General features: G+C 41.6%; 1 protein-coding gene across 1 annotated transcript in view; it reads right to left on the minus strand.

Annotated features, from left to right (window-relative positions):
• Window positions 1-14,132: 14,132 nt before the first annotated feature.
• The window catches only part of LOC135458532 (sucrase-isomaltase, intestinal-like), a 59,949-nt gene continuing 49,108 nt past the window's right edge, over window positions 14,133-24,973 (minus strand). The window contains exons 19-23 of the mRNA XM_064733724.1: window positions 23,525-23,655; window positions 22,627-22,715; window positions 21,556-21,605; window positions 17,088-17,246; window positions 14,133-14,306 (exon numbers count right to left, since the gene is read on the minus strand). Of these exons, the coding sequence (XP_064589794.1) occupies window positions 14,247-14,306; window positions 17,088-17,246; window positions 21,556-21,605; window positions 22,627-22,715; window positions 23,525-23,655 (489 nt within the window). The 3' untranslated portion in view covers window positions 14,133-14,246. The remainder of the gene's footprint in view (window positions 14,307-17,087; window positions 17,247-21,555; window positions 21,606-22,626; window positions 22,716-23,524; window positions 23,656-24,973) is intronic.

A 24,973-nucleotide genomic window follows, 5' to 3' on the forward strand; every position in this document is an offset into this window, starting at 1 on the left:
GCCCACAGTGAACCCTGCACTGAGCCCCACAGTGCTCCTGTTGGCCTGACACAGGGGCCTTTCTCAACACAGAACATCAGTGTGATAAAAGTCTTTATTGCTTATTGTCTCAAACCTGATCAGTTTTGGGGGGTTTTTTTGTGTCTTATGACAGCTTTTCACAGCATAACGTAATGTGGCAAAGCAATAAACATCAGGTTACAAAAGTTAGTACAATTTGGTTTTTTAACATAAACCATTACTTTTTGTTCCTTTCAGAAGTCCAAATCATAGGCAGAATGTAGTGTAGGTCTTAATATCATCCTTGGCACAGCTTCCCAAACAGCCTGTGAACTTGACATAGTAAAAGAGTCTCTCAGGTTGCAGAAGCCAAGCCATACCATCTTCTGCACCATTGACTCACGTCCTCCCCACAGACCTTGGTGTTCCTCAAAAGCAGATACAGCATGAGAATCTGTTTTGCATTACTCTTCAAAACTTATATATATCACTACACAGTGAATCTTTGCACTTTACATTTACCTCATTCTTTCTATTGTCTGAAACTGAATTTATAATATTACCATTTCAGTTTATCTTTGTAAAGCTCTCTTTAAATATGCTGTTCCTTTTATAGCTGCTTTCCAAAATAAGCTTCTTACAGACATTTGCTATCTAAATCTAATTAATTAAATTTAATTTTTTTTGTAGTAAAGGAATACAAATAGGGCGAGAAATGCAAATACTAACACATATCACTTCTCCATCAAAGGCTTTTTCTCCCAGTGTTCTTTCTGATAAATTGCATCTGCAATGCAAATGAAAAATAGTTGGTATACAAAAAAATAGATGATATACAGCTTTATTTAACTCTCATTTTTTGATGTTTAAAACATTTCTAAATGTCCCTTCCTCTTTGCAGAGAAAGGCTTTTGAAACATAAGTATCTTATTTTAGAGCTGCAGAATTGTTCAGATTTTAACTAGTAATGTCCTCTTTCATTTTTGATGTCAGTGGAATGCATATACTTTATTTACAGTCCCATAGAGAGAAATACTTTCATGATCTGTTTGCCATCTTGAGGAACAGATCAGATATGTAAAAAAGGTCTTACAATGAAAGGGACAGCTTCAATTTTATAGGCAACATTATTGCTACAGACTTTAAAATTGCAGAAGTTATCTAAAAATATGGAACTATGACTACAGAAAAAAATACTATCTTTTTAAAACTACTTGCTTAGAATAAAGTTAAAAATTAACAGGATTACATTATGATGTAATGTTTTTTCATGTTGCTACTGTTCCATAACAGTGTTATTACATGAAAGGGAATTCTGAGAACAATGTTGCATTCAAAATCATGATATGGGCAGGAAAGAGAACACCTTATATGGAAGCCAAGAATTTAGTATCAGTCCAATGAAAATCTCAATACTCATTACAATACAATAGACAGTTGTTAAGATTTGTCTAGTCACAATAATACTTCCTGCTACAGTACAAATTATCTGATCAATTCAGAATGACATTAATAATGAAGTCAAAACTGTTGTACAAAACCTTCCTAGTATCTAGCTCTGCTCTTGGGCTCTCCCATGGACTTTCCTGTTGGGTGCTGTGTTTGATGGCATCAGCAATGCTTGAGAAAAAGAGGGCTGCAGCAAGCATCAGCACCTTATGCCCTTTGTCATGTTGTGTTCACGATGGAGTTCCTTCTTTGCTGAAAGGAGATGTATGGCGCTGATGGTTTCTTCCTCCCTACTATGAGAACCCTCACTTGGGGCAGTTTTTCAAGACTGGTCCTGCAAGCCCCTGCCTCATTGCCCTGCAACTCCATTTTACATCCAAATTTACTGTATGTGGTGAGCTTTGCTCTTTCAGCCCTTTTGGCTTCGTCCAGCTCTCAAACTGCACTTCCTTACCAACCACAGGTGACTTTTTTGGGATGTACCCAGCAGGAGGACATCCCAAGCACTCTCTTTTCACCCTCTGCTCTCACACTTGGCATCCCGTGCCCCCATTTGCTATGTCTCTGCTATCACACCGTGACCATGCTCCTCTGCACTGCACTGTTCTGTGAGGGTCACAAATACATCATTATGCACATAATATCTGGAGAAAAATTCTAATTATCTCTCTTTTTCAGGTTTTGGTGAGTGTGTATGTTCTATTTAAGAAGTGTGAACTTCTAAGATCAGCTCTAAAACTCTTCTTAAAAGGAGAATCCGATAATTTTGACACTTCAAGATGTAACTTGTAGTACTTTGGTACTTCTGGACTTGGTACTTCAAATTCTGTTCTGACCAAAGTAATGCAATGAATGTGAAACAACTAAATCACAGCAAAAAGCTGAAGAATAGCTGGCACACAGTTATTATTAATAGTTCTCTGCATTCCCTTTGTGCTCTGCACTGTCTTAACACTGGAATTGTTCCTGCCTCAAAGAGATTAAATTAGGCTAAGGTTCAACATGTGGATTTCAAAGATAACTTCAGAGGATGGGTAACAGTGAGCACACAGAAAACAAATAATGCTGGATAATTACTTCTATTGATAAAATCTGTGAATGGAGACAATGCAATGCAATGATTTTACTAAAGGGTTTGATTTAATTTCTCACCAAATGATGTGTTGATTAAAAATTAGCACTATACAAAATGAATGCTGCACATGCTAAAAAGAATATGATTCAGAAAGTAATTCTAGAGAGCATCTATAATGAATGGATCAGGATCAGTTCTATTCAATGTATTTATCCTCTTCTGGGAAACTTCACAGATAAAATATAATGGAGACCATTATAAGGAAAAGAAGTAGATTGATCTAGTGATTGGAATTTCATGGTAAACTGGGTTCCCTGGAATAATGGTGCAGTGCAGTTCAATGCAAACACATTCCTCTAAGATGAAAAGATATGGATCATTCACGTAATATCCAAAGCCCTGTTTGAGAGAGCAGCAAGTTGAACAGAAAATTGGAGACAAGATGGACAGCAGCTTTGAACAGTTATAGTGCTGTAGAACAGGAGATCAGCTGTAGCCCTGTCCCCAAGCACAGACTGGCCACGAGCAGCAGATGCTGTTTTTTCAAGAGGCCTTAGGAAATACAGAAAGGAGTCTTGAGTGTCTTAGGAGAATTAAATCAATGCACCTAAGCCAGGAAAATTTTTCCCCATTGGAAAACAATATTTTGTACACATGAGTTTAAATAATAAAAACTTTTAAGGGATTGGCTGCAAGACAATTTACAGCAAGGAAAACTACCCTTCCTCAGAACATACTGGCTGCAGTCTGGTCCTCTTTTAATCATCTCCCTTTTTATCATGCAATCCACCTAGTCAGGAATTGAGTTGCTGTCCCAAAAGACAGAGCTTGAATGGTGCTGCATCACTTTACCATGTCACCACTCTGTGTTGGCTGGGAGAAGCCAGAAAGGCCCCTGTGCTCTGAGCTGAAGTTTGGAACTGCACTCACCCCCTCTGCTGCTGGGCTGGCTGGCAGCTGCCCTGCCAGCTATGCTCCCTGCCAGCTGTGCCCTCCGCCAGCTGTGCTCCCTGCCAGGTGTGCCCTGTGCCAGCTGTGCTCCCTGCCAGCTGTGCCCCCTGCCAGCTGTGCTCCCTGCCAGGTGTGCCCTGTGCCAGCTGTGCTCCCTGCCAGCTGTGCCCTCTGCCAGCTGTGCTCTCTGCCAGTGCCCCCTGTGCCAGCTGTGCTTGCTGCCTGCAGGCTGCTCCCCCTGCCTCTATGGGCAGAGAGGCTGCAGGCACTCTCAGCTGCAGGCTGCTCCATGTTTTGCTGGATTATTTCACTTGGGGTGTTTCAGCTCTTAGGGCAGGTCAGTGATGAGCAGGAATGTGCTAAAGTTATGGCCACAGAAAAAAGAGTCCCCAAATACTATCTCTTAGAGATAAATTCAATCACTCCTTGGGATTGTTTTTGTCAACTCTTGCTGCTTCAACAATTTACTGTAGATTTGTAGGATTGTGAAGGATTTTCCCATCCCTATACCTTAGCAGATTTTAAGAGAAATGTTGTCAATATTACAAAATACCTATGAAATGTAAATGTGTTAAAGCCTGACATGTTGTCTGTTGAAGTCAGTAGCTGCCACTGTTCCCCAGGTGCCCAGAGTGGGTGTTTTCTCCACACCACAGCCTGGGACTCCCAAGCAAGGCCCATGGGCCCCTGAGCAGCTTACCTGAGCAGAAATAAAGCCTAGAAGTTAATGCATCCCAGTGCTTGCGTGGAACAGAACAAACAGCAACAACATGTCTGTAAAAGTAATGCTTCAGATTGTGGTGGGGTTTTGAGGTATGGGTTTTATTTGATTTTTTTTTTGGTGTACTCTCCCTCTGCAAGAAAAATTGTTTTCATTCCTTGTTTTTCTTACAGCTTCAGCTACACAGTTTGAAGATCCAGCTTTTCCTGCCTGTAGCATTTGCTGCAGGACTGAAACAACAGGAAAAGAGCAAACTTGTTAGGCAACATCAGTAAGACTGATCACTTGCCTATTTTTGTCTGGTTTTTAGAGGAAGATTAAGGAACCAGTTATCCCATAAGCCAGCCTTTAATGGCACCCTGCAGTGCTACTGTAGATCACTTAGCTGAGCCCCCAGTTAGTCATTGCTGTCATACATACAGGATGCAAATATTTCCCAAAGTTAATGCTTAAACTATTAGCTTTGCTCTTCAGTTATTCTTCAGATAAATTTTAAAAACTCGATTTCAAACAAAATTTAAAAAACAGAGACAACTCCAAAACTAGTCTAAGGGATTGTGTGGTAGGTTCCCTCAGGCCAAAAGAACCACAGTTTGAATGGGAAGGAGGAAAAGCTCTAAAACTACTGTTCTGTGGCCAGCTGTGCTATTCTGAACAGTGCTAATAGGAAAACCACAACTCATTTTCATGTCTCCTAAGTCCACATGCACAATTATTGTGTCCCTTCCTATCTGTTGACAAAACCTTTACAGGTTATGGTGTGAATAGCATAAACTGCTTCACCCTTGTGATTGGTTTTGCAGAGTTTCAGTTAACATTATTTTTCTGCAGCACAATATGTTTCATGCTGAAGGACAGTTTATGGAAAATGTGGCCTCTCACCTGCTGTACAGACTGGCTTGCCTGGGCCTTCTGGGCATCAATTCCATGGAACCAAAGGACCATCTCAAGCAGGAGCCCTCCCTCCTATGCTTTCTTGGAGACTCATCTAGGGGAAAAAATTTCACAGTGAGATTTGCTATTCAGTTCCAATATGCTGCCTGATGACCTGAATAGCTGCAATTTAGAATCAGTTGAAACTCCTTGGATGGAAATCTTCTTTTCTGGTATTAAAGCCTCCAGAATAGGTGTGCATGTGGGGATGGGTGTCTATGGGAGCAGTGAGAGCTAGCAAATGCTCGCAGTGTAATCCAGGCTGGGCTAGACCCAGGCAGATGGAGGAGCCTGCTCCAGTGGGGGTGATGCCCTCTGGGGGTGCCCTTGTCTGCACTGGGGCACCCCCACCATGTCCAAGTCTGGGCTGCAGATACTGCATTTAAACTGGAACAATCTCACTCCATCTCTTTCATTTCCCATGTTCAGTAAGTCCAAAGAAAGCAGAGCACATAGCAATAATCTCCTGTGGCAATTTATAGTCATAAATGCTATAAAACAAATAGCATTAAGAAAAGGAACTGTAATAGGCTTGACTTGTTAAACATATGCAAGGATGGGTTGCATAGGAACTAACACATAAAACTCATTGTAATTGTGCCAGTTATAAGAGCAACTACAGGGAATATAAATTTCATGCTCTCTCTAAATTAGTGTCTTCTGTTTTCTAGAGGTGGAAAAGAAGAAACCATGGAGAAAACATTTGCACTTTAGGGGTGGATTGTGAGATCTACTTATAATAAGATAATTATTGCTTTTTAAGGTTCAGCAGAAGATATGCTTATTAAGTTTAATAACGGCTTTATTAAAAACACAAAGCCAAATAATCAACAGTTGTCCTGCCTCAGAAGAGTAACAATTAAAGGGTGTGATGATCTGGAGCAGTAAAAAGAATAACAGCAAAATACACAAACGTGAGAGAGAAACCACTCTGCTTGGAAACTGAGTGTTGCAGAACAAAAGGCTATTAAAGAATATCTGAAGTAACCATAATGCTTACAGCAGAGACTATTTGCCTAGCAGTGAGTATCATTAAACAAAAACCGGAGTCACATTTAAAAGCATACTGCTTTTTTCATAAAGCAACATTTCAGTAACTGCTGATCTGACCTCTGCACCTCAAATCAAAATATCACAACAGTATTATAGATGTAACATTAGGAGTTTGAGAGTTGATTTATTGTGCCATAAAAATTAGCAGTAGCAGGCTAAACTGATAATGCAGAAAGAGGAGCACTAGGAGTGTTTTAACATTCTGCTGGTAGTGCTGGGTTCACATTGTCCTTCCAGATGTTAGACTGAAAGTTTTTCAAATTTCTGTTAGGAATGAGGTTTTGCAGGGGAAAAAGATACAACATGTATTCTCCCTGAGCTGTAAGGATTAGCTCAAACAAAAATAAAAACCCCAAATTTACCTAATTGGGTTTTTTTGTTTATTTCTGTTCTTTCACAAGTTTTATTAATCTTTAGTGAATGCTTCAAACAGTTTTCAAACAATTTAGCCAAACTGCTGGGCTTGATTCGACCTGTCTAACTTAGAAAGCAACACAGTGCAACAGGAGCAAACTACCCTAAGGAAAGACCAGGTGCTGAAGCACCAAGAGCAACCGCAGGCCCTTTATGGGTCACTGACTTCCACACAGCCTGAATGCTCCTTGATGGCTGGGGTGCATTCCATGCTGTCTTAGAGAGCCTGCTCTAGTTCAGCTCATGTGAAAAAGATTCACTTCAAGTGCCCCTAGACCCAAGTGCAGTAAGGGGACAGTCAGGAGCTGCCCTTCAGAAGCTTGCTCCTTGTCTGAACTAAAATCCTGTCACAGCAGCACCTTGCAGCAGTCACATGCACTGCTTGTAGAAAAGCCAGGAAGAATTCTATGCACCACCCAAAATAGGAAATTGAGTCCTCAGACAAATCAAAACCAAGAATGTATACAAATATTTTATCTAACAGTGGTTTCATAATCTCCTATAAAATCATTAATAAAACATCCTGTTATTCCATATTTATTGCCAGCTTGACATGAACATTTAATGTGCAAGTCTATTTTATGAATATATAAATAGCTACTTTTTCAAAATAGAATTCAAATGGGTATCTACAAGTGGAAGGAAGGAAGGAAGGAAGGAAGGAAGGAAGGAAGGAAGGAAGGAAGGAAGGAAGGAAGGAAGGAAGGAAGGAAGGAAGGAAGACAACACACACATGAAAATACTGTTGTCTGGTAAATGTACACAGAAGAAGAACATCATCCATGTACAAAAGAATTCCTGAAGACATAACAGTCATGTTCAAATTGTTGCTTCATGGTTTGGAACTTCCCTTAGGTGCTGAAAGGCAGGAGTGTCTGTGTCAGACAGGCAAACAAACCCTTGGCATCACACTGGAAATTCTGTTTTAACTCCCATTGCTTTCCAGCTGCCTATAAATTCCAGACATTTTAAGTTAGAGTTTCTCAAACACATTCTCCTTTTCTAGCCTCAAAACCTCTATGATCACATGAAACAAATTAAGAAATAATGAAATGCTGCATAGTTTGTGCACTATATTATTTTCTTTTATGTGTTACTAAAAGAATTGTTTCTTTTCTGCCATTAAGTACAGTACTTCCAGCTGCTTGATCTAAAAACACATCAATGTTATGAAACTGTTCTTTTGTCTTTTCCAGCTTGGCAATGGCTCAGAACAGCTTTCCCATCAGACTTTGCCCATGGAAGGAAAAAGAGAGGAACATTGCTTGTATCTTCAAAATTATTGTGTGAAGTTTTATATATATATATATGTACATATGCATATATATACATCCCGTAATTGCTATGCTTTTTATCTCAGCTTTCTCAGATTTATTCTCCAGAAAGCATAATCAGGTGGTGAAAAAAACTGATCAACACCCTTTCAAAAAGCAGAGAAAAGTGTTTCTATCCTTTTTGCTTCCTCTGAATTCATATTGAAATTTCTATATTTTATCTGGGTCTAATTTCTTTTCTTTTTTTTTTTTTTTAATACTAGGAGTTTAGAGACCTTTTATGGATGATTGAAAAGCAATTGTGACATCATGGTCTACCAAAGAAGTACTACAAATTTATGATCTCAGCTATTGATATAGAGGGAAAATGTTCCAAAATGGCATTATTACTGCTTGGAGAAAATATTGGGACAAAGATTTAAAGGAAAAGGTTCAGACAGACCTAAAGTGGGCAGCCATGGCAGAACTGAGAAGAACTTCATCATCCACCATCATCTATTGATAGAGAGAGGATCTGGAGAAGACAACTAGTAACTGAGAGTATTTCTCACAACAGTTTTAGTAATGGTTATTCAACCACAGATGTCCTGTTAAGTGAACATCTCCCTTGGCAGCCACAATTTAGCCTAATCATTCCTGACCATGAAATATCAACTAAGAGTGATATCTGTGGGGACAGCATGAAGAAAAATCAGGGCCCAACAACAGAAAGGGTAAAATTTTGAGCAGCTTGCCTGATGTGAGCAACCTTGCAGCTGTGAGTTCCAGCAATATTCCAAAACACCAAGTTCTGCTCTGCTTTGCAAACTTATTTGATAAGTGAGAAATAGATTGTGTTTCACAGCACTTTTCCAGCTAAGAGGCTTGTCCTTTGTTCTCCAAATAATCCCTGTATCTGCAGGAGTTTGAGATCAGCAGCACATTTAATTTCTGCACCCCCTCATTATCTCCCCTCCATGTGTGTTTATGTGGGGGAGCGGGAGGGAGAAGGTGGGAGGAAGCAGCGTAGTCCTGAGCTATTGGCAAGAGACTGGAAGGATTTTTCTGTATCCCACAAGCTCTGGACTTTGGTCTCACCAAAAACAGGAGGCGGGGCTGCTATCAAGTGCTTGCAAATTGCATGAACCAAGAAGGAGTGGAGAGGCTGAAAACTTAGCAGGAAACTTTACAACTATCACCCCAAAATGGTTTTGGTACATCCCTGAAGCTCCATTGTTGTAACCACAACAACCTCCCATGCAAAGTTCAGTGAACAGAAAGGACACACAACTCTCATTGCTTTTGGATTTTTTTCCATTTGGGTCTTTCTCTGTAGTACAACTCTGCAAAAACTTTTTGAGAGTGTCTGTATAATCCCCTGGGTCACCAGGAAAGCCTCACCATCTGTCTCAGGCCTGGAACTGCTCAGAAAAGCTCCAGGGCTCCCCTCCTGCTCTCCATGCACCTCTCTCTGCCCCTGCTCTCCCAGGGCTCCTCCAGCTGACTGCACTGCTCCCAGGAAAGGGCATTTTCCTGCCCTTCCTCCTTCATGGCCTTCCCTGTGCCCTGAGCAGCCAGGACAGTGCACAGGAGTGTTTGGGGACCTCCAGCCTTGCTGTTTGGAGCTGGGCTGTCTCCCTAAAATTCACAGGGCTTGCTCATTTCACTGAGTGGCCAACAGGAGAGGACACTGCACTTTTTTTTCTTTGAGAGACTTGTAGGATGACTTCTTAGCAGCCATGGGCCAGTGGCTGCCAAATCTGGGCCATGACCTGGAACATTGCTAGAGCTTATATAAGCAACACTGCATCTCTGCTGGTTTTAATCCCTATAATTTGTTAGTCCCTAGAGAGAAATGCCATGTTTGTTGGCACATCCTCTGGCAGCTCTATTTCCCTCTTGGGAGGGGAATGTGCCCCACAAGAGAAAGCCCTGAGAGTCTCCTTCCCTCTGAGCCCAGCAGGTCCATCTCACCTTCATTTCATAATCCCCCACTGCAGGATTTGCATTTCATGCATTTGCAGTGAGCACAGTGGCCAGTCTCCAGCCAGGGTGTCTGTGTGTCACTGCTGAGGCTCCAGACACCTGGATCCAGGAGCAGGGGAGCCAAGGTGCCACTTCCAGCCCAGGCTGTGGGTCCTGGTGGTGGATCCTGGTGGGTTCCTGCCCAGAGGCATCCCAGGAGAGGCTGCATTCAGGCTGGCATTGCATGCATTGCATGGTGGTGCTGAGCCCTGGTGTGTGACTGCTCCTGTATCCAGCCCTGGGCACAGCCTGCAGGGGAAGCTGCCATCCATGGATGTCACATCACCTTGCTGTGTCACACCAGCAGCTGGGTGGGGTTTGCCCCTGAGCCAGGGGTGAGAACAGGGTCACTGCTCCCCAGAGCCAGGACCAGCTCTTTGTTGTCTGCCTCATGCACACTCTAGACCCAGGGATATTTTTCATCTTTGTTGCAGACCTGTGGGCAACACGAGTGGCAAATAGTCCCTGCATGAGAATGGCAATGAATTGCTTTAATTTTCAGACAGATTCAAGTTCCATCTGGTGACAGGAAAATTAATTACCAAACCTTCACAAGAAGTTATTCAAATGTATTCAAAATATATTACATACCAGTATTCACCCAAAACTCTGATCATATCAATGATAGTTTGTAATCTTTGTAGCTATGTGGAGACCTCCAAAACTCTGACTTGTAACAGAAAACTCCATATATTTTGCAAAAAACCTACAAAATGTCCTTTCATTATTCATAATCATGAACCCAAGAGATGTGGTCACTTGGCATGACACAGGCTAGGGATACAGTTCCAAAAAACTCCTGAATTACTGAGCAGGAGCATTTCTTAAAGAAAAGCATCCACTTCTCTTTTAAAAATTTCTACTGCAGGAGAATTTGCCATAGTTCTTGAAAAGCTATTCCAACAATTAAAATAGAAATGTTTGAATTCGTCTAATTTTTTTAACAGACACCAAATCTTACCTTTGCCAATTTAAAGAGCTTCTGCCACTGCATTTCTGCCCCTGTAGGTACACTGAGACTCTCATGGGACTGAGCCTTCTCCTGGCCATTAGAGGCAGGTTGAGCTCCACAGTGCACTCACAAGAAAATTCCCTGTTTTTGGCAGCCTCTCAGACATTGCTGTGGCTTTACTTTGGGGCAAGCTTATTTATTTCAGTATATTCCACATATCTCTGACACCAGAATGGGACAGTGTGTTCCAGCATGATGGTACCAGTATGACAAACAGATGAGTTATAGCATCTCTGCCTTTGCTTGTCTCTATTTCTGAGGTGGCTCTACCTCCTTTTTGATTAAACCTTTTATTGGGAGCTCATGCTCAAGTCCAACAAGCTCCCACATCTCCTCCTGAGTCTCCTTTGCTGTAGCAGAGTCACATCTTCTTTTGTCTCTTCTTCATTCCAAGACATGCAGTATTTCATCAGGCCATATCAGAAGAGATTTTTATGTCTGGCTCACTGAACACAGCAGAGCCCTCTGTGCCTGTCCCATTCATTTAATTTGTTCTACTTCAGCCAGTGTAGCTGATTCAGGCTACCACCATCATTTCATGTTACACAAAATAAACCTTAAATCAACATAAACCTTTTGCAAGAATGGACAGTGGGGATCCTTTGAGATTAAACCTAAAATCATCCATTTTAGATGAAAAAAATGAAGCGTACATGGAGTAGTATGGAGAATGTTTATTTTTCCTTTCTCTGCAGAAGAAAAGCCTAATGACATATTCTTAGGGGTCAGTGTACCTTGGCTGTGAACTTCTGTGTTCTCTCTATGGCTTTGTAAGGCAGAAGCATAGAATCACCAGGGTTTTGAAATGCAAAGTAAGATTTTTCCCTTTACATTTCAACTCCTTCAGATTCTGAGGATCTCAGCTGGTGGGTTTTATGGGTAACAAAGGCAGGATGGAGAAAGCAGCTGAGTACCAATGCTTTTAAATCCCAGCCTGAAAAGTTCTCACTCCACTGAAAAACTGTAATAAATATAATCCACACCAACACTTGGGGAAGTTCATTCTTTCATCCAATCTAACCTTAAAAGAGAGTAAAATATTTGTCTGTAGATTCCTGGGTTCACCTCATACCACTTTTAACAGGTGATCAGTATTTTTTGCTGAATTTGCTGAATCCTTTTTTACAAGAAGAAAAAGGAAATTTTTGGAATGGGAAGGAACAAGCAGTGTAACCAGAACTTCAAAAAAGTGTAAATGATCCAAAATTACACCTGCACCTCAATGCTCAGAGGGGATAAATAGCCAGATACACACACATGGCCACACAAACTCCAGTTTTCTTTGATGTCTCTATTACAGATGCTGACCAAGGGCTGTCTTGCTTACATTTATGAAATAAATATGTGAAATCAGAGCCCAAGGCAGATGTATTACTGACTAGTGATTTCCTGTTGTGTTCACTGAACCTACAAGGCACAAAATAACAAGAAAGGAATAAAATCCAGGTTGTAATACAAGCATGAACAGCACCTTCATGCTGGTAGGAGTGTACTTTTCTGCACTTATTTTATTAAGATATATCTGCAACTGCCAGCTTAGTCACTGATTTCACAGAAAACTTGTGAGCACTGGCTGACTCCACATGTTTATTCAGCAAAGAGCTCTTTACAGAAGTGACATCTCCAACATCTCCATTGCTCTACAGTCACATCTCCAGTTTCCGCATCAGTGTCCTCTCTCACCATTTGTCAGCAAATTCACCACCTCCCCTCTCCCAGTCCTGCTTTTACCCACACTGTGAAGCAGAATAGAGAGAAACCCACTGAACCAAAATGAGCCCTGCTCACAAACCAACCAAATTCTGTTCCTCAGTCCAGGCCAGGGTGTTTACAAATTTGCTTTCTCTAATACATTGGTCTCTTGCTCTTGCTCTTTGCTCTTTTGCCATGGTGAAGAAGTAACATCCTTGTATTTGGAGGAAAACTGAGACCAGGAACCTCTTAGGTGCCATTGCTGCACAGACACATGGAGAAGGTTGGATTCTGCACAGGCTGGTTTGCTCTATGGCTCCCCATCCCTCCCACATTGTCAAGCCATGCAGCAGTTCTCTGTTTCTGTCATTGTGCTCGGGGTGAGCAGGCACAGAGCTCTCCCAGGCAGCAGTGGAGGATGATGCAGTGTGGCCAAGCCCAGGACAATGTCTGTGGCCAGCAGCCTCTGGACCAGCCCCTCCTGTGCTGCTGGAGCCCCTGCTGGCTGCCCTGCTCTGGATCTCCAGTGCAGAGCCATGGCACACAGCGCAGACACATCCTCTGCACCTCGGCTGTTCCTCAGGCTTGTGCAGCAAGCACTGCTCTGTCTGGCTGCCTGCTGATGGTGTCTGCTCCAACAGAGCTTCTCCTCCTCTCCTCTGTCCCAGATACACAGCTCTCACAAACCCTGCTAACATCACTCCTTTGCACAAGGACCTTCATTAGCAGAGTCCATGGACTCAGAGTGGCACACTTTTCAAGTGTTTATTTCATCAAGGACTGTAGTCACGTGCTGTATTCTACAGCGATGAAAATGGTCAGCTCATCTGTCACCTGGAATCCTCCTTCATCCCACTGCCCATATTCTGCTCTTCCTCAGTCCTTTCTCACCATCTTTAGCTACACCTTTTTGTAGTATCTTATTTTCTCCAGGTTCTTCCCACAAAAAGCTGATGTGCAGGTTGCTTTCTCTGCACTATGCAGAGCAAACATATCTCACATCAGACCTTACTGCAAACAGCAAAGACTCTGGAGAGACCCAAATCTTAAGGTTCCTCCACAAGACTCAGCTCACTTTGAGAAAGACATGCCCAGGCTGCAATTGCATTTCAGGATGGAGAGAAAAAGGGAGTGATCACTATAGTTGCATATCTTGCAGTCTGTGACAATGGGCTGATTTTTTAGATATGATTATATAATAATTACTACAATATTATACTAATATTGATTAGATTATATATTATATGTATTGCATATTATATTAATGGCAGGTTATGTATTGGGCTATGGAAATTAACTGGTTCTTCCTTTTTTATTCCCTACCATAGCTTTGAAAAAAACCCAAACAGTGTATACTGTGTAGAATATGGTCTCATTGAGAACATTTCCAAACATTACCTCCATTTTGGTGAGACAGAATTTTCAGGATAATTTCTTCTATGCTATTTTGAACACACATCAGTTTATGCTAATACTCACTAACTACTATTGAAAATTTTATTTGAGGAATACTGAGTTACAAATACTATATTAAAAAAGAGATCAGTCATCAGTCACCAGGTTCATAATGCTATGTTTTATTGACTAATTTTTTTTACATTAAAAGCAAAGTGAGATAAATATCTGAGGGCTAAGGATGCTAAATTAAGTCAGTGTGTTCTGACCATTCTAGTAAAACTTAATGTTGAGTTCCTTAGTAAGTGGAGCAGAAATCCGCAAAACCAGTTTCTGTGGAAAAAAGAGACACAAAATAATGAATTATGTTAGTGTAAAAAAACCCCAAAATAGTTGAAAACAGAGGATAAGAAGTGACACTTGAGTTTACACCTTCATGATTTCTTTAACGTATCTGGTAGGTGAGACTAACTTGTTGGCAGTATGCATCTTCCTACTGCTGTATCCAATTCAAAATCTCTCTTAGAAATTCAGGAATGGTTTAAAATTAATCAATTACATGAACTAAGTATTAAATTGTAAATACAATATCTGTCCTGCTGTCTCCCTGTTCAGTATTAAATTTAATGTATTTTGGGCTACTCACATAATTTCCATTTTTAGTACTTCACCAGTTTTATCTTTAGATTTCAGAATTAATAATCTCTTAAAATGCTCAATTTCCATTCACACCTCTTTGCCAGCCCACAAATTCGTGTTAACATTAACAGTCTGTGCTTACTTAAATCACTCATTCAAAGCATATAATATTTTCATCTTTCATCAGAAACAGTTCCCTACCACTGCTTAGTGAGTTGGAATTCCACTTCTTGAATAACTTCCCTTTTCTTCAAACAGAGGGGAAAATCCAGACAAAAGTACTGCAAACCCATCCAAACACCAACCTGAAAATTGCCAGGCAGCCAGAGAGGCCACTCCAGACTGCAAAACTGCATGGACACTGGGAGCTATGGATGTTGGGAGCCTCTGCACTTCCCAGCAGAGGATGCAAGTGTGATAAAAAGAACCTTCCCTATGCCCCCTGTCAGCACAAGCCTGGCCAACAGATGTACCCTTCCAACATCCCTGCTGCAGGCACTGTACAATTCCTTAAGGCATGAGACTCCAGAGGAAAAAACAGATAACAGACTCCTAATAATAGGAAGATTCTGTGATATTGCAAATGTCAGATTAGGGTAGCGCTGCATGAATCAGAGAGAAAGAAGTGGCTTATTACTAAGCAACCTGCTTCTATTTATATACAAATAAATATGGCTCAATAAGCACTTCAGCACTGCTATTAGGTAAATTTGCTTTCTGTAAACCAAAACCAATATGGTAGAAGTTACTGTGTACTGCAGCCCTTTAAACACTGGGGTCTCTGCTTGTAAAACTATCATATAAAATGTAACCTCACTAAGCCTGTAAAAAGTGGCCAATTTGCCCTTTGCATTTTATTTTTTTAATTACATAAGTAAGTATTCAAGATCTAAACCCAAGCTGCTTATAGTGCTCTTCTTTTTTTTTTTTTTTTTATTAGAGGGTCAAACATGAGAGGAATATAGGTAGTGACATTGTAACATCTGTACAGGCATGGTGAGAGAGGTTTGACTAAATCTCTCAGAATTCCTCTCAGAGAGAAATATATTTAGCTGGTGTAGAAAATTTAAAATTTAACTTTTATGTAGTTTTGGATCCCTACAACATCAGCTTGGTGGGTTTTTTCCTACAGCATTTGAAGTAGATCTTAAGTCATCAAGATGATATTTTGCTCTTAAATTTTAAATTATATTTTTGAGACAAGCTTATTAGTCTTTTAAAATCATATTTGTACATGAGGCTGTTAGTCTGCAGTTATCTTCTGGATATCTGTAATTGGTACCTTCAGGCATGTCTCAATGGAGTGTTTTCTTTACCCTGCCACATTTATGTTGCTTTCAGCTTGCTTAGAGGCTGTTAAACAATTTCTTCCCTTGAGGCAATACTGATTATGTTTATTTATGACATTGTCTCTGAAAGTGAGATTTTTACAATTCTCCAAGGCAGAAGTTTATTCTCAGCAATTTTCCTACTTTACAGATTCCTTCAATAAAATAAATGGTAGTACCAGGCATATGAAATGGGGATCACTCTTTGGTTACAAATGAAGCTTAAGCCCTAAGCCAAGTGGATAAGGTAACACAAGGTGTTACATCCACTACTTGTTGCCTCAGTTATCTTTCACTGCATGATGATTTAGTGGCATTTTGCAGAGTTAACACCAGGAGTTCCCTAGATGCAAACAGTGCTGAGATGTGAGTATACATCTCATACAGACTGTGAATGACCACTTCAGCTTGGTGGCTGGTGACAGATATGGGACAAGTGGCCAAAGGAAAGGAAGCAAAAGGGTTTGCTCCTTTTGTCTATACTGCTGTGCAAAAGAAAATTGGGATCACAGAGGCTGCCTGGGGTTTGTTGGGGGTGCTCAGTCCATCCCCTCTGGAATGTCCCCACGTTGGTGCCAGAGGAGCGCTGCACAAGCAAGTCATGCATTTTGTTCTGGAACACTGAGGCTTGTCACTTTAAGATGCTGAAATTTTACCTCTTTGGAAGATAGGGAGATGTTCCTTAGAGCCAATGACACTGGAATAATTTTTGGACACCAAGTAGTCGTGAGAAAAAATCCACAACACTTCTTTTCAGCAGCAGATAAAAAACTTTGACAAGTTTTCTCATTTTATCAGAATGATAAGAATGCCCATGAAACTGCTAACTGTGCTCTCAGCTCATGGATCTGTATCTTCTTTCCAGTATTTCAGTAGTCTAAAAATTTGTGTAAGTGCCAGACATTAAGTAAAAGAGAGTGCAGATACACAAGCAAAGATTAAAGTTTCCCAACAGAGTTCTTCCTTTTGCTTTTTTTTTCCCCTCCTAAATGTCAGACTTGTATCAAGAATGGGTGTCTGGTTATACTTCAAAATGTAAGGGGGTGTGGATGAGGAACAGTTCCTGTCCCTCACTGACTTCATCTCTCTTCACTGTTCTTCACCCTCCTTTCCCTAAGTTTTTTCTTAACCTCAGATCAGGTCTTACCCCACTCATCTCATAAGTCACAGCATCTCCACGGATGGATTTTCCATTCAGAGACACAGCCTGAGGTCTCAGCTTCAGGCCAAGGATAGTAATTTTGTTGTACTTCAGAGTGTCAGCTCCACGGTAGCCATCTTTGACTATTTCTGTCTTCAGTTGTCCCTGGAAAAATCCACAGAGAAAACTTTAGCACCATGACAGCTCTCTAGAGGTGACTTTCTGCACACTTAGGTTTCATGCTTGTCACTGAACATACACAATGTCTGCCAATGTAGATATTGAAGTCATAAAGGAAAAAACAACAGTCACATTAATTTGTACATAAGAAAGGTTTCATTATAAACTAAGAAAGTAAATCACATCTACAGCATTAATTGGATTACAAATAGAAAAACATGTCTACGAAGACATATTTTTCTACTTTTAATAAATGTAAATTTTGTTCTTCTACCCATTACAGAGTACAGTGGCATATGCAAAGCCAAAATCCAGACACAGAGATTCAATTAGTGACCTTAAGTCAGATTTAATTAACATCCCAAACCAGCTGCTTTAAAACACTAGTATCTTCCACAAACAGCAGCTGCTAGATGTTTTGCTCCTATTTTATGCACCACATCTCCTGCTGAAAATCCCTGTTATGTATGTCTCAGCTTTAGGGAGACTAAAGGAACATTGTATGTCCACAGAACTTTGTTTGCTGTACTTTTTATTTACTGTACATCCCATGTTTAGGGGTGTACAAACAGGACATACAAAGTCATTAAGCTAATTCAGTTGGATCACCAGTGACAGTAATTTCCCATACATGCAATGAAGAGAAATCATTGCATTTGTTATGTGATCAAAGTTGTTGAGGAAATAAAGATGAATTACACTGCTCAGGAAATGATGGATGGCTATGCAATCATGATTTTTTAAAAATATGCCAAGGAGAAACCCATGATGGAACCTTTTGCATAAATTAGCTTATGTTATTTCAGTAGTGCATTGTAGGAGGGGAGCAGGAGCCAGATCACAGTACATGTAGCTTAGGGCTGTGCTTAGACTGCTTATTTCAGGCATCCACACTAAAAATAAGTGCTAAGCCCCAGCACACTGATTTAAACTGCCTAAATAAGGAATGTTGGCTACTATTTGGCAAATAGGGAGAGGCCTGCAAAAGCCTCCTGAGAATTTTTTAGGGTATCTATTACATGTGCTGCCTTAGTCCCTCTGGCAGAGCTCCAGCACAGAGGGAGGCTCCGTTTAGAGGGAGCACCTCCCTGTGGTGTTTTATTCTGTCTCAGGTGTGGCTGAGCAGGACAGCCAGCTTAGGTGGCCACACAGACCCAGGAAGCACAGTGTAATGCTGAACTCAGCTCTCAAGCTCAGAGGCCCAAGGCAGGACTCTTCAGCAGAGACCATTTCCCCTGACCAAGGTCTGGAACTGGAGGCCTTGGGGAAACAATCACAGAATATTCTGACTTGGAAAGGACTCATAAGGATCATGGAGTCCCAACTCCCTGCCCTGCACAGGGCAACAGGATGGTCTGGATGGATGTGACCTGCTCCTCCCCAGGCATCTGACAGTTAAAGCAATTGCCCAGGAAGGTCCTGACTTCTTGCTTGAGGCACTTATGGATATCACTCAAAATCCCATAAATGCAAAGCAACATGAAGCCCTTGATCTGATGCCAGGAGCCAGGGTTTCTGTACTCTGAGCAAAAAGGGTCATGAGTTTTCTTCTTACCATGTAGCTCTGATCCGATGAACTTCACCTTTTCTTCCCCCTACATTTTCACCTTGAATATTGGACCAGTTTTAGGAGAAACTTCCCTTCAGGCTATCCAGTCACTTAGTGCCCAATGCATCCTTTCAGAAGCTTCCATTTTATTGGACAACCTTTCCATCACCACCCCTTTAGTACAGCATGGACCCACCTGGTACAGGCTGAGCATACCTGCCTTGTCTGCCACCCCTGGGGAGCAGCACCTCCCTGCTCCTCCCTGAAGCACAGTGGATCTTATACAGGTGAATCAAGGATTCTTCTAGCCTGGTGGGCTTCATGAAAGGGGACACTTTGACTTAGGTCACTCAGTCACCATGAATATTGGAGGGGATATGCCAAGGGAATTAAAATGCCAACTGCAGTGAGACAGCACCACAGAGCAGGAGCTTAAATCATTCTCCGAGAATTAAGTGCCTGCCCTAGTCTTGAATTCTTCTTTACACTTTTAAGTTGTTTAAATGAAAATATAAAATAAATGGTCTAATCCTGTTGCTGTTACTTTTGCAACACCCCATCCTGGGCTCAGAGTAAATGCTGTGATGTCAGATCTTACCAGCAAATCTCTCAGGGAATGAAACATGAGAGTTCTCCTAAAACTAGGTGTGATTAAATTATTCTTCCACATTTTTTAAGAATACAGAAATGTGCAACAAATACTAAGACTTTTATACATTTCTCATACTTGAAATTGCTATTTGAGATTGACTGTTTTCTTTATAAACACATAATAAAGACTCAACATTAAAGATTACTGGAATGCAGATAGGGAATTCAGTCATGGATTTACAGGCAGAAGTCAAATATGAGCAATGAGAAATGGAAGTGCCAGAGAAGCAACAATCTAATTTGCACAGTTCAAAATTTAATATAAAACTGGATATTGTTTTTCTGTAGCCTTACTGCAATAAATTACTATACACAGACTCCACAAAACCAAAGTGATTTTTCTTCCTTTTTGCTGTTGAAATACCCTTTTCTTCCAAAAGAGAACGAATATTTTTTTCTTGGTAAATCAAGAACAAAATAAGTTAAAATTAAATTTGAACTCTACCCATGTGGTGTTAGTTCCAGGAAAATAGCTCATGAACGTACCAGGCTACATAATAAAGCCCATTGGCTTACCCTGCATTGCTCTTGCTCCTGAAAGATCTTCTAAGAGCAATATCACAATAGGGGGTTACATGATTTTATTGTTTTGACTATTTTCTGTAGATTACTTTGGGACTTTTAGGAATACGTGGCATGAAAATCACATAATTATTTAGGTTGGAAAATACCTTTCAAGTTATCAAGTTCAACTATAAACCCAGCACTGCCAAGTCCACCAGTAAACCATGTCCTAAGGGCCACATCTACACATCTTTTAAATAACTCCAGAGATGGTGACTTCATCACTTCTTTGAGCAGCCTGTTCCAGGGCTTGATAACCCTTTGTTATCACCCTAACCAGTGAAGTAATTTTTCCTAATATTGAATCTAATCCTCTCCTGGTGTAACCTGAGGCCTCTGGTCCTATCACTTATTCCTTGGAAGAAGTGACTGACCCCCATCTGGCTCACCCTCCTTTCATGCAGTTATGGATAGCAACAAGGTCTCCCCTGAGCCTCCTTTACTGCAGGCCAAACACCCCCAGCTCCCTCAGCTGCTCCCCATATGACTTGTGCTCCAGACCCTCCACCAGTTTCACTGCCCTCCTCTGATCACAGGATCTGAGGTGTGGCCCCACCAGTGACAAGTACAGAGGTACAGCCATTGCCCCAGTCCTGTAAATTTCTGATACAAGCCAGGATGCCCTCGGCCTTCTTGGCCACTTGGGCACATATTGGCTCATGTTCAGAAGGCTGGGGACCAAACCATGCCATAGTCTATATACAATATCCTATTCATTACCAAATGCTAGACTGGCAGATGAAATAAGATCTGTAGAGACAGGTTATTGAAATAGATTTTTTTTACAATAACTCCCACAACTTACTATCCTATACTTAATGAGCTTATGGTAGACATATTTCACACTATTTCACTCAATTGAAGCCTTGACTGTTGGGCTTTTCTACAGGTCTTTCTCAGGACATATCTGCAAAGAACTGAGCTCTGTGTGAAAGGCATCAGTGCACTGATCCTGAGCTAAACTGTTCCTGTGCTGCACAGAACATCTGATCAGCACAGTGGGTTGCCAGAAGCATGCTGGATCTCTCCACAGGACACCCACCATGGGAGCAGGGTCTGTGCTGTCACACAAGGAAATGTAAGCTAAAGAACTGAGACTGCATAATTCTCTGCACCGCAAAACAAAAACATCAAGTGATTGAAGTTAAAAGGTTGCTGGAATATCCTGAAGAGAGGAATTCAGCTTTCTCCCACCTGTCAGACTGAAAGTCCCTAGGTGGAACACAAGAGAAAGGTCCCTTGACCCCAGAAGCTGCAACTAAGGGGGAAAAAAAGTTAAAAATGTGGGTTTTTTCAGATTCATATTGCAGCAGGGACATTAATGACATGTGTCACTGTGATACTCAATGAAGCAGACATAAAACTGCAGGATCATAGTTGGACTATTTTGTAGCTAGCTGTAAATGAAAGCATTAGGTAGCTTACCTGGTTTATAGACTGAGCTAGAAGATAAAGATCAGCACCTTACAATGGCTACACTAAAATACAGCTAGCTATATGTAAGTAGGTATCTTGTATGTTGCCACTTACTTTGCTGAATGTGTATTTAGCCAAGAAGTAGTTCTCATTTTCAATAGTATCTGTCAAAACACAAAGCAAGGAGGATTGATATCAAAACAGGCAGCAAAATCCATAAGCAGTTCTCATTACTGTAGCAAGCAGCTAAGGTCAGGCTAAGGTGATTTGTGGGCTATTTAATCTCTTCCTCTAGTCTTAGGTTGATCTCAGGAGAACACAATGTGAGAGATTGCCCTCTCTAGCAGATCAACTGCTCCCAGTGTCACACATTTCTCATATCAAAGCACTGACTTCAACAGTAATCAGCTTTTCACCTTCACAGAATCACAGAGTAAGATGACTTAGAAAGGACCCTCAAGGATGATCAAGTCCAACTCCCAGCCCTGCACAGCACCATTCCCAAGAGTCACACCATTTGCCTGAAAGCATAGCCCAGACACTTCTAGAACTCTGTCAGGCTGGTGCTGTGACTGCTTCCCTGGGGAGCCTGTTCCAGTGCCCAACCACCCTCTGGGTGAAGAAACTTTTTCTGATATCCAACATCAACCTCCCCCAGCACAACTTCAAGCCACTCCCTCAGGTCCTGTCACTGATCACCACAGAGAAAAGATCAGCATCTGTCCGTCTTCTTCCCCTCATGAGGGAGTTGTAACTGCAGTGAGGTCTCCCCTCAGTCACCTCCAGGCTGAACAGACCCAGTGACCTCAGCCACTCCTCATATGGCTTCTCCTCAAGGTCCTTCACCATCTTTGTTGCCCTCCTTTAGATGCTCTCTAATAGTTTAATGTCTTTTCTATATTGAGGTGCCCAAAGCTGCCCCCAGCACATGAGGCTGCCCCAGTGCAGAGCAGAGCAGGACAATCCCCTCTCTTGCCCAGCTGGTGATGCTGGGATGTCCCCAGCACACAGGTGGCCCTCCTGGCTGCCAGGGCACTGCTGGCTAAGGTTCAACTTTCTACTGCTCATTCTGGGGTCAGTTCTCCAGCTATTTCTAGCAGGAGGCAGTCCCATTATGCTGCTGAAAGGTGGCCTGAGGAGAGCCCTGCATGCAGGTACTGCTTCCCAGCAGGAGACCAGGCTTACCAATGGAATCACCGTCATCCCAGAAGAGAGATCCAGAAGCTTCTCCTTGTTCATCCAGGGCAATAAGGAGTTCAAATGGGTTCAGGCGGCTGTTGACAAACACGTTGAGAAGTGTCAGTACAAACCTGTGGGCCATGGCCTTCCAAGCAACTTAAACTTCTGAACACAAACTCCCAAAAAAGGTCACGGCAGAAGAATGACAACAGCTTTCACCAAAAGGACTCTAGAAGTGATGGCAAAATCTTTGCCTTGCCTTGTCCTACTGATGTCTAGATTTTTCATGTTTTGAGTGCTCATGTGGACAAGCTCCCCTTTCTTTTGTGGTCTCAATGTACAATAACTGGATGATCTGGGAATCATAGTAAGGACTGTCTTACTGGGAGTCTTAGTAAGGACTGCCTTACTATGGCTGCACAGTGCTGGCCTCTCTTTCCTACTCAGACTAGCTTCTGAACATGGTTCAGATTTGAAACCAGTATATTATACATTTGCATGCAAAAATATTTTTCCTGAAGAAAGATTTGAGCTTTTCTACCTTGTTTACAGCATTTGATAAATTCACCCAAGAAGAATTTTGGTTTTCCCCTTGCATGCATTTACTCTGAATGACTGACAGCAGGTCAGTGTGGCAGTAAGAGGTGCAAAAGCTGTTCTGAGCATATCCACAGAGCCAGGAGTAGGCGTCAGCTGTGCTAACAGTGACGTGGGTGATCTCTGAGGTGATTTCTCCTAATGAAATGGAGTGAATACTGGTGTAAAAATACTGTACTTATCACTTGGGATGGCAGCTGGGAGCTGCAGATAGTCTCCCTTCTGTACTTTCATTTGATTGCTTTTTTGACTGTCTGTGGGCCTGACCCCCACCGTGGCTGCTGGTGACAAACACAGGTGACATTACCTCTCAGTAGTGGTGGTGGCTGGTGCCTGCTGTGGCAGAATGTTCCCTCCACGGATGTACAGAGGGATCTTGTTCAGTGGGGCAGACACAGTAACATGGCTCTTCTTCCAGGAACTTGGCACTTTAAGACCCTACCACAAAAATTAATGCAGTTAAAAAAATGCCAATCCTGGCAGTATACATACTGAAAAAGAGAGCAAGGGGTAAATTTTCATTTCAGTTACATCAGTGAAGAAAACAAACTAAAATATAGATTTCAGGAGTGTTATTCTAGTTTCCTTTTTAACATGAAAGAGGATCTAGCCTCTGCAGTTATCCATATGCCCGAGATAGAAGCATTATGACTGCAAGACAGCAAATGGTCTTTAAAAATGGTATCATTATTCCATATGCTGTTAAAAAACCCCACTGATCAAGACACTGAGCAAAAAGAAAAAAAAACTTTTGCTTCCTCTTTTTATACATACGGAGCCTATCACAATTCAGTTTAAGGTAAGTGATTCATAGTCATTTGGGGATGTAAACTGTAGATTTTCTTCTCTTCTAAGAACAATTCTTCCCCTTTCAAGAAGTAATTACAGCATTCAGAGAGTGAAATTTATGTGTGTGTAGACAACCAGCATTAAGTTCTTCTGCATCATCCTTTTCTGGTTTAATGCCTCAAAACCTCAAAAAAAGACTTATGTACAGAGAAAATAACAGGAAGGCTTTGCTCTTGCCCTCTGTAAATGATAATGATGATTTATGATAATTATATGATATATAAACCATATAATTATGATTTATTATTTTTATCCAACTTTGGTTTGGATAAGCACCACGTGCATGACAAGTAAGTGCCAAATACTGGGAGGCACACAGGCAGGGCAAGGGACAAAGGCCACTGTCCCTGTGCCCAGCCCAGCAAAGGTGTTCAGAGGGAACCATGAGGAGAGCTGAATTAAATGCTGGACTTTGCAGCATCATAGTCTCATGAAAAGAGAAAAAGGAAAGGATTGGATGAACATCCATCTGAGGACACCAGCCAAATGCTGAAAATGACCAAACTTATTTTAAAAAAGTCTGCATTTCCTCTGAGAGCAGTTCTGCCCTGACTGCTCCTCTGCCAGGCACACTCAGGAGACTTAAAAACAGCCTGATGATCCTGGGCTCATTTCTGAAAGCTCTTGGCATCAGCTCAACTGCTCCCATTGAAGCCAAGCTGGGCTTAGGCTGCAGACTGCAGCAGAGCACTTCTGGAAATGCAGTCCTGGGGATGGCGTTGGAAAGGTCAAGGCCCTGAAGAGAAGGGACTGGCATGTCCCACAGAGCAGATTGTTCTGCAGCTCTTCCAAATGCCTTCTGTCAAAAGTGATGCATGTGCAAAAGTACATGCACAGGAGGCTTTGTGGCATGCTCTCAGGAGTGTGGCTTAGGTTTCTGCCTCTGTGTGCGTGGAAGTGTATCAGA

The sequence above is a fragment of the Zonotrichia leucophrys genome, chromosome 1A, assembly GCF_028769735.1.
Source record: "Zonotrichia leucophrys gambelii isolate GWCS_2022_RI chromosome 1A, RI_Zleu_2.0, whole genome shotgun sequence".
NCBI lineage: Eukaryota > Metazoa > Chordata > Aves > Passeriformes > Passerellidae > Zonotrichia > Zonotrichia leucophrys.